The 16,528-nt window shown below is 44.3% G+C and overlaps 2 protein-coding genes across 2 annotated transcripts in view; one reads left to right on the top strand and one right to left on the bottom strand.

Moving 5' to 3' along the window:
• igfbp2b (insulin-like growth factor binding protein 2b) overlaps positions 1-16,528 on the top strand; it is an 80,101-nt gene that overhangs the window by 23,155 nt on the left and 40,418 nt on the right. The window lies entirely within an intron of this gene.
• Positions 759-15,136, bottom strand: igfbp5b (insulin-like growth factor binding protein 5b). Its single transcript, XM_071491615.1, has 4 exons — positions 14,391-15,136; positions 5,257-5,471; positions 4,952-5,071; positions 759-4,176 (listed from the first exon to the last, which is right to left on the bottom strand). The coding sequence occupies exons 1-4, from the start codon at positions 14,722-14,724 to the stop codon at positions 4,045-4,047; spliced, it is 801 nt and encodes a 266-aa protein (XP_071347716.1). The 5' UTR covers positions 14,725-15,136; the 3' UTR covers positions 759-4,044.

The raw sequence follows: 16,528 nt of genomic DNA on the forward strand, positions 1-16,528 counted from the left end.
AAAAAAAGAAAACTCCCATTCTGTCTCTTCCTGGAATCCACAAGGGAATAAAAATGACCAGACACCCCTCTGTGCGGATGCATGCAGAGCAAATGGCTAATCAAAAACTGGTATCATTGACATTGATTTTTAACCTTTACTTAACCAGGTGGTCCTGGGTGTTTTCCCCTTTGACTTATAGCTAATTCAGTTGATTTTATCATATTCTGTCCACACTTTGTGTGTGTGTGTGTGTATATGTGTGTATTTAGCACTTACGTTTAGCTGTATGTTAATGTGGGTGTCTCACTGGAGTCATTCTGCCTTGAAGTGGTAATAAATGTAGGTTTTCCATAACATGTTGAAGCTTCCTCCAGGCTACAAATCCCTACTTCCCAGTCATTTGAATAGGGAGCTGGTTCCTATAGATGATACCCCCCCACCCCACCCCCACCCCCCCGAAGTTCAAACTCATGTTAAATGACTTCCTTGTTCCTGTGCAATCTTTTTGACTATGGTGTTGAAAACCAGGTGACTTGCCCTCAGGGCAGGCTTTATAAAGTCACATCCTGCATGCTGCATGAGATCCTGTGGGCTGCCCCGAGCGTCTAAGACTTATGTCTAAGAGGTTTATCAGCTCATGCCTCGGAGATTAGTTGGTGTTTACTATCAGGATGATTCCACTTCAAACCGCACATTTCAAGCCAATTTAGCGGCCACTTACTTCTCTCAAAGAAAAAAAAAAAACACCGCTAGAAAGGAAAACCTCACCAGGATGATTTAAATGAATACATAACTTTATTTAAATAAATGCTTTGTCATAACAAAAAAAGACAAAGGTTAAAAGAGTACATAAATTACAAGTTGAATAAATATTACACAGTGATATTCACTTTAATAATTTGAGATTTTTTGTCTTTTTTATTTATTTTTTTATTTGTCTTATGTAGTTCCAAATACTGACCATTTTATTTCCCACTATCCTCCTGCCACCGATGGGTCTATTTCACAAGCCAGTGAACACCAAATTATGAAAACCAATCGTGTTGTCTGATTACAACCAAAAAGTGTTATGTATTCAGAAAAAAGCTGTACTGTAATTACTGGACTACTGAAGTATGACATGTGATTATGGATTTAAACCAAGCAGGAGAGGAGAAACCTGAGGAAGTCACTACTCGCAACCAGGTGCGAGAGACGGGGAACTGCTGACGCAAGAAAGAGGAGACTTTTTTTTTTTCCTTTTTTTAAATCCTGAACCTCCAAACAATCCAAAACAAATACCTGGAACATTTAAGTAATCTCGCCCATGATTGATCTGGACGTAAAATGGTCCCAGATATCAGATACTTCAGAGAGTTTGATTCTCTACTCCTGGTTGCAGTGTTACACTCCCCAGATTTCGATGACTCTGAGTCCTGATAACTGTCTTGCTAATTGTATCTAATGTCATGCAGTTGGTGACCCCGTATCGGGGAAGTGGCTAGGCCCTGATTATGACCACTGCCCGTGGTGCTCGCTCTTCCTCTTCCTCTGTCTCTTTTCCTCTCGCTCGGCTCTTGTCTCTGTGCAGTAGGCCATGAGAACATCTCTAGCTGTGTGTTACTTTTCAAGCTATTTTTTTCCCTAAAAGATGTTTCAGTATCGGAGGTCCCAGGCATGGGCTGCACAGCCCCTGTCAACAAATATTACCTCAAAGCACCACCTTTACAAGTTAAGCACAAGATAACACAACATTTAGCTTTTGTGGCTGTTTTTTTTTAATTATTATTATTTGTTCCACTAACTTCATGATACCACATCTTAGGACGTCGTTGTGTGTCAATATCAATAGTGAGTAACTGAAATAAGTGCAAGCTGCTTTTTTTTTTTTTCGAAAGTGGTAGTGGGGATTTGGTGTTGGAAGAGGGGCTAAGGAGCCTTGATAATATATTCACAACCGGAAACCATTTAGGATGCACATATCATTTCCCTTTTGTTGCAGCAAAGGAAATGGTTCATTTACCTCCAAACATCCTTTGGCTTCCCCTCTCTGGCAATCATATACATTGGCATTCACATGAAAAAAGCGAGAATCCTAGCTTATTGGTTGTCAAAGAAAGAGGGAGGTCGAACTGGCTGCGGATACGCAGCGATTCCTCGCACGTCATTCTTGTCCAGAATTGCCCCGAGGTACAGGCAGAGATTACAAATATATTTGCAATGCATTTGCTGACACCATTTACAGGACCTACCCCATTCATTGTCCTTCTCTTGATCAGAACTAAACCTAAACCTCTTTGTTGTTGTATCAAGTATCAGCCCTGGCGGGGGGGCAGTCTGAGAAAGCAAATTGCCCCATATGATATCCATGTCACTTTCACGTCACTATTTAATGTATTTGCATGTAGGAAGGCACTGTGATTTGCACACAGAGAGAACAACTCTACTTAAATGACCCTGTTGTAACCTGTAACATTTTCATCATGCTCCCCTTAAACGTAGGTAGATAACCTTTGCATGGGTGCATGTACACAGAAGGGCTGCAGAGGGTTAGCTTCTTTGACTGCCCCGTAGTCAAATGACTTGGGGGTCATTCTCCTCACAGGCTACAAGGACTCTATTCAAATTCTTTACAGGCTAAAAATCTTTTTTTTTCCAAGCACAATTACATTGTTGTCATACTTTGTCTCTACAGGAAAAACAACATTCAATAACTATATTTAAAAGTAATGTAATACACCATGGTTACACTGTAGTAGCAGTACTGAGGGGAAACCACTTGATAAAGGAACATGGCTCAAAAGTGGGTGGTCTTTACTTCACTGAAGGCAAAGAAAAACAGCACAAACAAAACCATACAAAACTACACTTCACACAACTGAATCAGAGAAGCAACCGGCCTGACTGGCAAGTTCGATAACGCGCCGAACTCGAAATGGTCGAGGTCAAACTTGAGTCCCGTCACTGTAACGGGAAAATCTTTTTTTTTTCGCCAGCAGATTCAGCGCTCTCTCTAAGCTTTGTGTCGCCCTGCATGGCATTGTCTGTTCAAAATAGGCACAGTTGGCATATCAGGCTAGCTACATTGTCGAAGAGCCACTTACGTAGGTTCATCTGTGACGATCTGCTCGCTCTTTTGTTTACGAATGCTCCGTGTCTGTCCCGAGACGTACTTTACAAGAAAAAGAAGGCCAGCCCCAAGACCACTTCAAGCGATAGCAATACTTGTTGTGACAAAAATCAAAACAAAAGAGAAAGAAATTCTGACATTCTTTTTTTTTGTAATAGGCTCACTCCATCATACACCAACATAGGCTGATACATACCACGCACTCGCACTGTATACATACATACGCACATTCATGCATGCATCGTTTTGTGAAGTTACACATATCTAAGCAGGTTCCCCTATTCATAAGTGCTCTGACAGAACCACATACCCAGATAGAGTCAACTGTTACAGCAAATCTCTATCACTTGTTTCTTTTTTTTTCTTTTGGAAAACAAGACAAAAAAATTACTCAACAGCCAATCGTCAGTTCCACAGTAGCATCATGTTCCACAGCCTAAAAACTGATCAATCAATGTGCCTGATGCTTTTTTTTTTTGCTTTTTCCTCAAAATGATTTTATGTTAATTTTACATCATACAAAGTGTTGTATTGAAACCCCCAGCTTCTATAAAAATATATCCATTGTGTGCATATATTTTCATGGATTTGCAATCAGGGGACCCGGCCTCTACAAGGGGTCCTGTGAGCAATAAGTCAAGGGATCTGTTTAATCTTCTAGGACTTTTCCCCTCATTCGAAGACAAGTGCTTGGTCAACAACAGAAAAGAAAAGAAAAAAAAAATTACAGGTGTCTTTTGTTTAGCCTGTTCTTTCATTTGATTTTTTTCTTCCTTTTTTTGTTCAATTTGGAAAAAAAAACAACAAAATAAAAAAAAAAAAATTTTTTAATCTTGAAGTGAACGGAGGGCGGAGCATACAGGTGTGATTCAGAGAGGAGGCATGGGCCCTGGGTCACGTGGTGGTTAGGGGGTGGGGGGGTGGTGGGGGTTCGAGGGTGGTCCTCCCCCTTTTCACTCGTTGTTGCTGCTCTCCAGGTCTTTACACTGAATGTCCCCTCCGCTGTAGTCTGTGCCGGGGAGCTGGATGCCGTACTTGTCCACGCACCAGCAGATGCCTCGTTTGCGGCCGCGAGATGGTTTACACTGTGGGCCAGAACACAGGTGGACGGGTTACTAAAGGTGGCGCTCACCACAGAGAATGGCACCGCAAAGTTCACCTTCACCTTGGTCGTATCAGATAAAGTACTTCTGATTACAATGATTCCAGTGACATTAACTGATTTTGCTGAAAAAACTTTTGTTTTATCGTTTTTTTTTTTGTGCTGTTTTCAACACTGGTATGACTGAGTCTTATTATAGGTACCATACATGCAATGTACTTTAGAGGGCTCTCAGCTCTATTAAAGGTCCCATATTTCACACTTGATATAAGATATATTTGTAGCTTTTAAGAACCAAAAACCATCTCAATGTAGTTTTACGTCTCCTCTCTCAGGCTTCTCTCTGGAGCTCTAGTAACAACAGGTCGGTGAGCCAATCAGAAGAGATTCCCGGAGCCTCTCTTCTGATTGGCTGACTGTTTTCTGAGTGATTGAATAAAAACATAGCAGATTTCAGATAAACACTCAGAGAAACCAAATCCTGCAAGGTTGGATGGTGGGTCCAGGTGGGCTGGGCTTGGGGCATGGCTGAGAACAGTGACTGCTTTGTTGTGACATCACAAAGTTACAGAAGTCCTGACAGCTCGTTTTAAGGCTCAGTCTGTGAATACAGGCTGTGTGCATTTCTCGGTGGACTGAGGCTTTGATACTTTCACAGTATTAATACAGAACCTAGACCTGCTGGACATCTAACTTTATACATTATGGGACTTTTAATGCAAAATTTAGGTGTAAAGACCTTTCTGAGACAAACTCACCTGCTTGCGCTTGAAGAATCCTTTTCTGTCGCAGTTGGGGAGGTACAAAGACAGAGCCATTACACGAGAAGTGTCCTTCATCCCCTGAATGATCCCATCCAGTTTTCTTCTGCATGGACCCTTTGGAGTGAGACAGCACAGGGTTACAATCAAGCAGCACAGTCATTAGAGGCCATTCTCCACTCAGGAAGTGGTTACAAGGGAGCAGCTGTCTGTCACAGTGTCAGAAATGTCCAAATTGTGCACATGGTTGTGTTAAAACGTGATACAGGCTCAAATGGATCACATTAACATTGAATACTTACAAATTCAGGCTCATGCTTGTCGATGGGCAGAGGGGAATAGTCCATAGGAGAGCCCATGTAGCGCTGCTTGCCCAGCTTCCTCTTTTGCTCCTTGCGCAGCGCATGGACTTTTTTACTGTTCACAATGTCTTTAGGAAGGAGCGGCACTTTGGCTGGCTGCAACTCCTCTGTAATCTCTGTGGTCATGGTGTCCTCATGTTCTCGAGACTCACGATCTGCACCGAATCAATGAAAGATGGTCAGTTTATGTCACATTTTTACACCTATAACAAAGATGCAGCCCGAGAGCTTTCATCATATAAAACGTAATGTGAGAAAGTGCTGGCACTGGCTGTCTATGTGATGTCATGGGAGTATGTTTAAATAGCACGCCACTTTCAGACACACAGAGTTGTGAGTCATGTCTACACATATTCAGCTTTTTCTATATCATTTACCACAGTTTAGGTCAGAGTTAGGAGTTAGGAGTGAGTTCTTTCACCGTATGTGTAGTTATGGTGAAAATTGTTTTCTCTTTACACATCCAGCAGACATTAGCATTCCTTTGTAGTTGTATTTTATAATGTAACTCAAATGTTCACTATCTTTCTAGTTCTATTTTGGTCTCCATCAACTGACACTCACTGATCCATTATCTCCAGTAGCTAGTGTCTATTTCTGTCTGACCCTTGGTTCTGGCATATTGTACAATATATTGTGATTATCAGAGCATTTTCACCGAGAACAGCTGCCTTCCACATCTAGAAACGACACTGACGAAAGACGTGTGACTGAAACCAAACAATGAAGTTGCAGCTGTAAAAGCAAAACAAGGAACTAAATGCTGCATGGAGCTGAAAGGAATCGCAAAGTTTTTGATAGTTCCACCCTTTATACATGACTCATAGCCACATGATCAATTGTTAATATAAAAATACTGACAACTGCAGTGTTGAAAGAAATTTCATGATCTCACCTCCTGCATTTTATGACAGTATATAGTAGTTGTTTCTTGTTGCACTACTTTTCAGATCTAACTATGTTTGTTTATTTAATCTCCAGGGTTATTTCATACAAAACTGGTCTTAACATTTTATTTGAACCAGAATGTAAGATTCAGGAATGTAAAACATCTCCACAACATCTAAAACCAGTCATTATAGACCCATAATCAAGCATTAAGATAAACCAGTGAAACTATAACTGAAAAAAAGTCATTGTAATGCTTACTATTATATGTTTATTTCCCCTATGCATACAGCGACAGTATAGCTTATTAGTCCCTCCAACATAAGTACAACACCAGGTGTTTTCCCGGGGTTTGTGCCACCAAATGTTGCTTAACATTTGTTGACAGAAGAGGGGAGGCCTGAGCTGAGATCAACAGCTGATGAACTCCTTCAGCTACAATACAACTCTAACTAAACTCATCCATCACTATGTTCCATCCCCCAAAGTCTCTACTTACAGCAGCTATTGAGAATTACTCAAACATCCATCATCATGTGAGATGAATTACAGCTGATCTGCATCCATGGGAACATGAAGGACACCAGATATCTACAAACACCTCCTCCAGTGTCTTTTAAAAGAGCCTAAGTATATCAAAGATACATGTGGGTCGTAAGAATCACTCAGAAGCACAGCTACACAGATACAGATCAGCTCATATTTGTGAGTATACAGATCTCTCCAACTTGGGAAGACTGCATCACATGTCGGGTGGTCACCTCCAGTGTGCCTGGAAAATCTGCTAACACACTATCTGGACTGCTGAACTGCAACAGGGACTGAGACATCTGAGTGTAGCAACTTTATGGCGACGTGTCCCACATTAAACTGATTCAAATGTCAAGCTAAGGAAAATCCAGTTGCTCTGTGGACTCGTATAAATACTTGTACATTTCTGTCACGTTTTATGCACTTTTTATGCACCTAAGACGTAATTTCAGCTCCCCCAGGGGGCACTACAGTCTCAGAGATCTGAAAGTCTCTGTTGATAGGATATTCACAGGTTGAGGTCCATTATCCTTAACCTTGCCCCCACCCCCTCCTATCTTTGGGGCTCAGCCTCTTAAGCCTGAACCCCCAGCCAGAGGTTCTTTGAGGCCACAGAAAGAAGCCCTCTGCCCGCCCCCCCACCCTTGGCTTAGCTGTACCATAAGTACAGAGTTATTGTGGGGACTTTGCCAGGCCCCAACTGGCTGAAGCGATGGTGCCAGTGGATGACCCTGGTTATATTTATCTGACAAGGAAACCCGCCGTGGTGCACAGGGCCAGACGCACTGAACCAGAGAGGAATGTTGGCTGCGGACTATAGGCCAACTGCTGCTGAAAGGCAACTCAACCTCCATACTTGTGTACTTGTATAGGGAATATGTCGGAAAATGTGATTCAACAAGTGACTTTGCTGACTGGCTCGTTAGCGCACAGCCACCGCGGAGAAGAGGCACTGAGACGTAACAAGGACAACGAGCTCCGAGAAACTGATGTTCAAAGAACCTGACACAGCATGAGCGTCTGGAGTTTCTGGGAGGGGAGGAGGGAGATGGGCGGGGGTGGGGGTGGGGGGGGGGGGGGGGGGGGGGGGGGGGGGGGGGGGGGGGGGGGGGGGTCAGAAGGGGCAGGGTGATTACCAGAATTGGGTCTTTGGCTTCTGTGCTGCACTGCCATCTCTTTGAAATTAATCTCACAACTCATGACTTGGCAGGCCTTGGTTTGTGTTTAGATATGTCCTTGTGTCTCCCCACTCAGACTACGAGGCTATTACTTGCTATAAATAAACACGTCAAACAAGCATTCCTATGTATGCCATGCATGTGACCACTGTGGAAAAACCACTCTTTATTTGTGTTGTACAGTCTAATAATTTCTCAGGGCACTTGATTAAAATGCCACATATTTGGCAGTGAAATATGCCGTTGAAGAAAAAAAAAAACAGACTGTGTTTTTTTAATATGCATTCTTGTTTCATGTGTAACCTAATTTGAGCATATAACTGGCCAGACTAAGAAAGGTCTGAGCCACGGCACATCAATTATGCTCACTTTGAGAAAATATGTGCGATATTAGAAATGTCATTTAAAAATTCATATAACGTTTGTAAAAGACAATGTTGTCTGACTTCTTTTCTCCTCTGCTCAAAAAAAAAAAAAAAAAAGAAAAAGAAAAAAAATCACTAAATTCATCTCTTCTGAAGTGGGCTCTTCAGTGCAGCCACAAAAACTCAGTTTTTCCATGCTCAGGGTACCCAGCTTGTAAAGGAGGCTTAGAGGGGTCTGTGTTTAACTCCTGAAACTCAGCCAAGATGCTGGAGTGGAGCCAAGTGAGCCAAGTCATGTGCAGCTCTTCCATTCAGCTGAGCCCAAAGCTGTGCCGCTATCTCTCTCCCCCTTGCTCCAGCTAAAGATTTCATTAGGACGAGAGGAGCAGAGAAGCCAAAGGAGGTGCACCTGATACTTCTCTGTTTAAAAATTAACATCTGCACACAATTATGCTTCATGAATATCCCAAGTTTCTTACAGGCGGCAGTCCAAGCATGAAAGATAAGTTACGCCGTCTTTGGATTTTTCTCTCCTCTGGCTCTTTAAGACTGTAATAATACCATTTAGATAGCAAAAAAAAAAAACAGACTGGACAATAGATTCTCCCACCTTTCATTGGATTTCCCAGCATTACACCACGTTTGTTTCATCTTGCCTTTGATTAAGTCAGTGTCTGTGCAGCATCTGAAATTACATCTTTACAAGAAGTAAGAGAGTGGTGAATAGTGATGCTGTTTAATCTCAACAGGGGGTATGACAAGATAATTGTGGGGATAAATGAGCCTGAGGGCCTGTGTCATATAAAGCACAACGTCAGTAAACCATCCCTCAGCCTCAGACTGCCTCAGCTACTTAATATTTGAAAGAAGGCCATGGCCTGATAACCCTGCAGTTTCTAGAGCAGAAAGGGAGGTGTGAACAACCCAGTGGAGTTCTGTATGTCCCTGAGGGTGTGTGTGTGTTTGTTTTTGTGTGTGTGTGTGTGTGTGTCTGCAGTGGCATTAAACTTGATGGTCCTGATGACCAAGAGAAATGGGTCAGAGTGGCTTTTCAAAACTATGACAAAGTTACCACTGTTGGAGAGAATTTGCAGATAAAGTGACAGGGTCCGTAGCACATTTTCGCCAAAATAAAAGCACAGCTGGCCAGCAGCACCTTTGTGAGGTGATTGTGGTTTTGATCCAAAGAGCCAGAAAGTTACATCCTCTGCACATGACTTCACAGCAGTGCAAAAAATCCGGTTACATGACAGTGATGACTGAGCAAGGCTCCTTTCCAAAGCAGTAATAAAATATGGACTTTATCAAATGTTCTGTCCATGATTTTGTTTGACCACAAGAATAAAGGAATTATGTTTTGACCCTTATGTCCTGTTATTTCAGTGGAATTTCTGTTCTTCACCACTGTGCATGTTCTCAATCAGCCACTGAATATGCAGGAAATAACATGGTATTGTGCACACAGAATATGTTCATTGCAATCAAAAAGTTTCCTGCTTTTCTGAATGCGCAGTATAAATAGCAGCAAGAACAATTCAAGGATTATAAATCACAAAACAGGGACTTATGAGAGGATGCACAATCCTTCCAAGTGGGAAATGCTCCTATAGGTAAGCAAACTTTCTGACCCCTTTACATCTCCCACAGTGTAAATAAACGCAAGCGGACATGTGAAAAGCACATTATCGGAGCGGGATGCACGGCACTTCTACTGTACATTCCTAATTTTGGTCTGAGGTCTCATCCCACATCTGAGTTTTGGTTTGTAACAAGCCGCACGGATGGACGCAACCTCTTTTTGGGTCACCATCACCACAACACAATTGCTGGGTGTGACGATGTTCTGACTCCCCAGCAGCAGAAGCAACTATTTTGGCGAGAGAGGAGCGTTACTATACAAGCAGCATTAAAAGAAACATCACAGTGGGTGTAAAAGTAGCTTCAAGGTTCATTTGCGATTCGCACTTTTTTTAGTTTTTTTTTGGGATCTGAGTGTATGATGGTGTAACATGAAGCACATTCAAAATGAGCAACTTATTCTTTTTACCTCAAAAGTGCAAAACTAAGAATCAACAATACCACAGTTTCAATAGTCATGACGCATTTAGGGGGAAGAGCTATTCAATGCAAAGGATGAGCTTACTAGCTGAAACTGCGCAACAATAAGTTCACTTGTCTCACATTCAGTGTTTCAGAGGAGTCACCGGAGCCGCCATTGTTTCTCAACTCCTCAGAAACTTAAGAGGACTATTTTTTTTTTCTTTTTTCTTTTTTGTCCTGCCGGTGATCGGACTTTTCAGAAACTCCTCGGTGGAGACAAAGATTCCTCGCCTTCGTCGCACCATGCTGGCGTGTAACCAGGTGTTAGTGGTGAGATCACAGCAGCACACAGGTCATGTCTGAACACGTGACATCATTCTAAAGCCCAGCATGTGGCCATCCCTGCCTATTTTGAATCGCATGCCTGCAGTGCAGAGAGACGACAGTGAGTGTTGATTTCTTTCACAGCTGCTGCTGCCACCAGCAGGATAGGTGTCAGTGACCAATAAGAAGTACAGATATCTCTCCAAAGTTTTATAGGGAGAGATCAGGCAAGTGTGCCAAAGACCAAAACCAGCTTTACATCGACAGTCTCAGTGTCATATCTAAGAAACAGCATCTCCACCTTTTTTCCCGGTGTCACATTTTCCATGAATTGTCTGCTTTTTTTTTTTTTTTTTGTGATATCTTGACAAAATGACCTTTCCAATAATTCTCCCCAGCACCTGCAACAGATCAGTTGCAGCATGCTAAGCTTTCACTGCGCTGTCTCAGATGTTCAAGGTGAGACGGATGGAAAGCCACATGCAGTCTTTCCTTTCACATGAGCCCATCATGAAGCTGTCAGGCAGCTGGGACCACACGTGACCAGAGCTATATCCAATGTGGCATGTCTGTATGAGCACGCAACGTCCACAGCAGACGGACTAATGACAACCAGCCACCATACTCTCTCTCTCTCTCTCTCTCTCTCGTGCATGTACGGTCAGAGAGAAGAATCAGCGTTTTTTTAGCGCTTGCTTCGGTTCCTCAGCTACGACCCAATAACCGGCTGTGTCAGTGATGATGTGGACATGGAAAAAGCAGATGGTGATTCTCAAAGTTGAAGTGCTTTCTGAAAGTATGTGATGACAAGCGATTCTGTACGCTGCTTAGAAATGCGAAGGTAACTGTGTTAGCATCCATACATGCATGATGTTGTATGGCAAACATTAGGGATCAGAGGCCTGCACTTGTTTGACTGTAAATATTAATGACAAATACATGTGAAAAACCACTGAGGTAACTCAGAACCTTTCTGGCAACAGGTTAAAGCTGCATCTAAAGAGCCAAGAAGAAATGAAAAATTTTCAAGTTGTCGGTAAATGCAGCAGGTTTCCTGGTGCTATGCAAATAAGGGGCATAGCGTTTCTGGAGTATTCTGGATTTGGAGCCACTCCCTAATCATCTTTTGTTTCTTGGCACAGAGCAATCTGTTCAAACATAAGGCCCCTTTCAGGAGCTTGAAGGACGAGGGGGCCTGCTGCCATGAAGTCATATCAGTTGGCAAGCTTTCCAAGGTCTGCTTCACTCGTGGGGGGGGGGGGGCTAACAAAAATCTGCGCACATACCACCTCCTGTGCCTTACAATCCATGCAACTCCTGGGATCACAGTGCAAGCAAAACATGAATTAATGCACTGCTGGGACATGAACCCAGAAGCAGAGTGATGGGCCAGGATTCTTTTTCTTACATGAGCAGCGGAGGGACGGAGGGAGGGGGTGCTGTAGGATAGCAAAGATTCCTCTCCCCCATTGTTTAGCTGCCCCAGTCAATATTTAGTAGGCTGCAGCTCTCATGGCCTCCTGAGTGTGGCGGACACTTGAGCTCCTCCTCCTCCTCCTCCTCCTCCTCCCTGTGTTTGCCTTGCTCAGCTGGTACAGCACACAGACAGCTGCAACCCCACACCACAGGAAACCAGAAGCTCACCTCAACAGTTCCCATCGGCGGAGCTGTTTGACAGAAGGCCCTTCAGAGGAAAGAGAGAGCCGGAGGCATTCTGCTGAATCACTGCGCTGTGACTGAGCGCCCATGCAGTGAATGCAGCGCCAGAGGCAGAAAAAGATGCTCTGATTACCTCTGTGGGCCAACAAAGAAGTTAGGTTCCGTGTGTGTGAGTGTGTGTGTCTGTGTTTGTGAGTGTGTGTGTGTGTGTGTGTGTGTGTGCAAAGCCAGAGTGAGACAAAACTGCCTGAGGTGTCATCACTCACAACAATGCACACCCAGTCACCCACACAACCCCGCCCAAGTATACATGAAAGTAAACACACATGCTCTCACACACACACACACACACACACACACACACACACACACACAGACACACACACAGCCTACCTTTACAACGTCTCCGCTGGCCATCAATGCTTTGCAAAGACTTCTGGTTTATTGTGTATTTTCACACTCCAGACCACGTTCTGGTCTAGTGTCATCAGGAGGAGAGGTGAGGGCTGCTCGCTGGCCACAAACAGCCTAATGATTCTGTCAACAGCCAAAATGAGCCCAGTGGTAGCCTATTTTATAGAATGAGGCATGTGGCCAAAACCTTTGTGGTTACCACCTACTTATCTAGTTGTTGACAAGCTGCTAAAACTCTGAGTGACAGTGGACCTCTCTGCTACACCAAGAAATGTCTTTAATCATTCAAGGCTACTGGCTGGGCTCTCCCTCTGTCAGACTGTCTGTCTCCCTGCCTCTCTTTCTGCCTCTTCTCTCTCTGAGGCTCTCTCACGCACAGGCTACAGATTTAGTGGTAATCTGACTCTAAACACCACCCTAGGGGTAGCCCGAAGACCTCAAATCTATCTGGATTCTGCTTTAACAGGAACCAGAGTGTGCGCGCCCCTCATACTCTGTGGGTACACTGCGCGTTTTCCTTCAGGCTGGACTGAGTCCGCCAGTGGTTCAGGTGCGAGTTGGAAATGAAGGACATGAGACCGGCGTGGGGATGGAAACTCGCGGCGTTGGACAGACACTTGTTAAAGTGCTGGATATTAAAGGCGGCAATTTGCCGAATAAGCTCCACTTTAGTGGTTTCCACACTTCCCCTCCCAATATTCCTCACATAAAGACGCTGTGCTTTTGCACACAGACCCCTTTAGATAAACTTTTTGTCTCGCTGGAGAAATGTTTTTTTTTTTGTTTGTTTTGTTTTTGCAAAGATCAACAGCAGAGACGGAGACAGTTCTTAAAGGAAATGCGTTTAAACATTGAAATGTAGCCGAAATATTATTAAAGCCAGGGGGCTGTCTGGATCCTTGCCAGCCACTCTTGGGTCTAGCTAAACCGAAGTTGGACAGCCACTGTCCCGCTCTGCAGGATCAGCTCAGCCGGGATCACACCATGTGCGCTTCTCGCAGCGGAGCGTCGAGCCCGCAACAGATTATCCAGCACCTGGCACACAACCAGTTTTTTTTTTGTTGTTTTTTTTATGTTCACTCCGTCTTATTACTGTAAAGACTCCTAACTACGGTGACAGTACAGCTGGATGCTGAGCCTGCGGCCATCAAGGTGCATTCGCTTTACATCTCCACAAAGACCCGGGGAGAAGAGCAGGAATAAGCTGCTGCAGTCAGTTTAATCAAGGCAGTGGATAAAAGTTAATCAGATGGCACCTCAAACCATCTGTCAAACACACGCTCTGTCAGAGAGCACCGGTGCCGGTCACTCAGGATTCACAACAGTGGGTCTCTGGTGAGGGGAGGGAACCAGATACGGCCCCAGATTGTAGGAGAAGAAGGAGGAAAATAAACAAAAACGTGAATTTCATTCACTAAAAAAAGTGTTGGATCTATCGTGAAAAGACACTCTGTCTAGTTCCACTACACATTGCAAATGCACACACACACACACACACACACACACACACACACACACACACACACGGTGGTTCCACGCATGGGACAAGATGTTATTAAACACAGATCCGGAGGAGAGAGAGGAGACTCTGCTGTCCTGCTAGTCTAAACGGGACTCTCTCAGACCTGGTCCCCAGCATGCATTCAGCCTGGCAGCCAGCCGCGGCGGGTCTTACCTATGGGCGGGTGGGCAGGTTTGTATCCTTTCTCGTTGGTGCACACTCCCCTGCCGTGGAGAAGGGCGTGCAGGGGTTTCTCCTCCCCGCTCCTCGGCAGGCAGCGCAGGCCCTGGGTGCACGTCCCGGTGTAAACGCCGCACGCCTGCCCCTCAGACAGGGCACACGTTAGGCAGCAGCCGCAGCCCGGCTCCTTGACCAGCTGGCATCCGACCGGGACCGGAGGGCACATGGACATCGCCTTCTCGTCACAAGGCTCGCACGGCACGTATGAGCCCAAGCAGCCGGACAGCCCCAAGATAAATGTCACCAAGAGGCAAAAACTCAGAATCATTGTTGGTCTTCTCTTCAGTTATAGCATAAACCTCAAATGCGAAGAGGAGGGGGAGGAAAAAAAAGTAGACTGGTCTAATGAACACAATGCCTCAGTCAGATAATCCGATTTTTACAGCTAAAGCCAAGAGTCTTTATCCAGGAGTGTTGCTATCTATTAAAAAAAAAAAAAAAAAAAAAAAAAAAATGAATTACGGGCTTTTAGCTGTGCACCCTGCAAAAAGAGTTCAAATGACCAATTTCAGATATGTGTGCTATTTTTTTTTTTCCCGAGGTACTGTCCTCTGCAGGCGCAAAGCAATTCTTTGCACAAAATCTCAACTTCTCTCCCCCCTTCAGCTTGGACTCCAATACTTTCTCCACCAGAGGTTTCCTGAGCAGACTGATCAACTTGAGAGCTGCCTTGCCTTTTTAAAAACAGCCGAGCCCAAACCCCTAACTATGAATACGCTAAACAGCAGGGAAGGGAGGCGCACTTGTTCCACGGCTTGGCAGGCGGCCAAACATTTTTTTCAGCAGCAGCAGCAGCAGCAGCAGCGGGAGGAGGAGGAGGAGGAGGAGGAGGAGGATCGCTCTTTCACCCTGAATGCCGAACTGATGCCGAGGTACAAGAGGCAACAGCAGGAAAAAAAAAAGTAACCCTCATCGAAGCATTTCAGCAGAGCGGCTGCAGGGCTTCACTGGATGGAGACCCGGAGCTGTAAAACATCCTTTAAGTGCAAAAAAAAAAAAATGTCCCAATCAACAAGTCATCCACATTCATGTTGAGCCCTAAGATCCCAGCTCTGTGTCTAATAATCTGCCTCTTTTTTTTTTTTTTTTTTTTTTTTTTAACAATGGGTGAGATAATTCCCCTGGAGAGTGATATAAATAAATTTATGAAGATTTGATTTACAAATGTAATTCAAGACCAATGCGCCGAATTAAACCGAAGATATAGTTTGAATTACAGATTCCCGGATTTTATTCGGCTCTCAAGGAAAAATCATTTTCTTACATCATGATTCTTCCCTGGCCATAAAAGATTAATCATCGGTAACCCCCCCGCCCCCACTCCCTGCCTCCCCCAACTTGAGTCAGAAATGCCTCATTCTCACAGGTTTAGACGGAATAACCTCAGTGAGGGAGAAGCAGTGAGGAGCTGTGCTGCTTTGCATTCATGGTCGGAAGAGAAAGAAAAATTAAAAAATAAAATAAAAGCCTGTCAAAGCACTGACCATCAGTTCGCTGAAACACTGGCTGGGGCAGGGGCAGGGGCAGGGATTCATTTCAGCTGCACTGATACCTGCTCCGGTCCATGGGTCACCTTCAGAGCATGCACCTGTTGCTTCCATTGGACACCATTTATGTTACACATGGAGCCAGAGGGGGGGTCAACCTACACGCCCCTTCCCTCGCTCTCTCTGTCACATAGACACACACACACGAGGGAAAAGAGAAAGTCATGTGCAGAGATGAAAAAGAGGAAAAAGCGGGGAGAGATGTCACGAACACAGAGAGATTTGAGGCAGCGGGTTGACAACTTAAGTGCAACTGGGCTCTATGATTTTATAGCCTGCGCGCAGAATAAAGCCTGATTGCTTCAGCGTGTGCCTCCTTTCTCCTGCACCACATAGGCTGTGTACGCTCAACCAGCCCAGTAAAGACTGCTCTTTCCATCTCTGCAGGTTTTAAAGCGGATTTTTTTTTTCTCTCTTTCTTCCTGCAGAAACAGTCAGGAACCTGTATCCGCTGTCCTGATTACATCCACTCACTGCTTAGTAAAAGTCCCTTTCCAAACGTGGCTTTGGTTTTTTTTGGGGTTT

This window comes from Trachinotus anak, unplaced genomic scaffold (assembly GCF_046630095.1).
Source record: "Trachinotus anak isolate AG129_WGS33_773 ecotype Australia unplaced genomic scaffold, CSIRO_AGI_Tana_v1 ptg000001l, whole genome shotgun sequence".
Lineage (NCBI taxonomy): Eukaryota > Metazoa > Chordata > Actinopteri > Carangiformes > Carangidae > Trachinotus > Trachinotus anak.

Bases quoted from the DNA above. Each gene is read 5' to 3' on its own strand.
- igfbp5b (XM_071491615.1), bottom strand. From the start codon at position 14,724: ATGATTCTGAGTTTTTGCCTCTTGGTGACATTTATCTTGGGGCTGTCC. The intron at 5,472-14,390 runs GTAAGACCCGCC...GATTCGGTGCAG, and splicing joins ACCTGCCCACCCGCCCATAG to ATCGTGAGTCTCGAGAACAT. The intron at 4,177-4,951 runs GTGAGTTTGTCT...TCTGGCCCACAG, and splicing joins GATTCTTCAAGCGCAAGCAG to TGTAAACCATCTCGCGGCCG.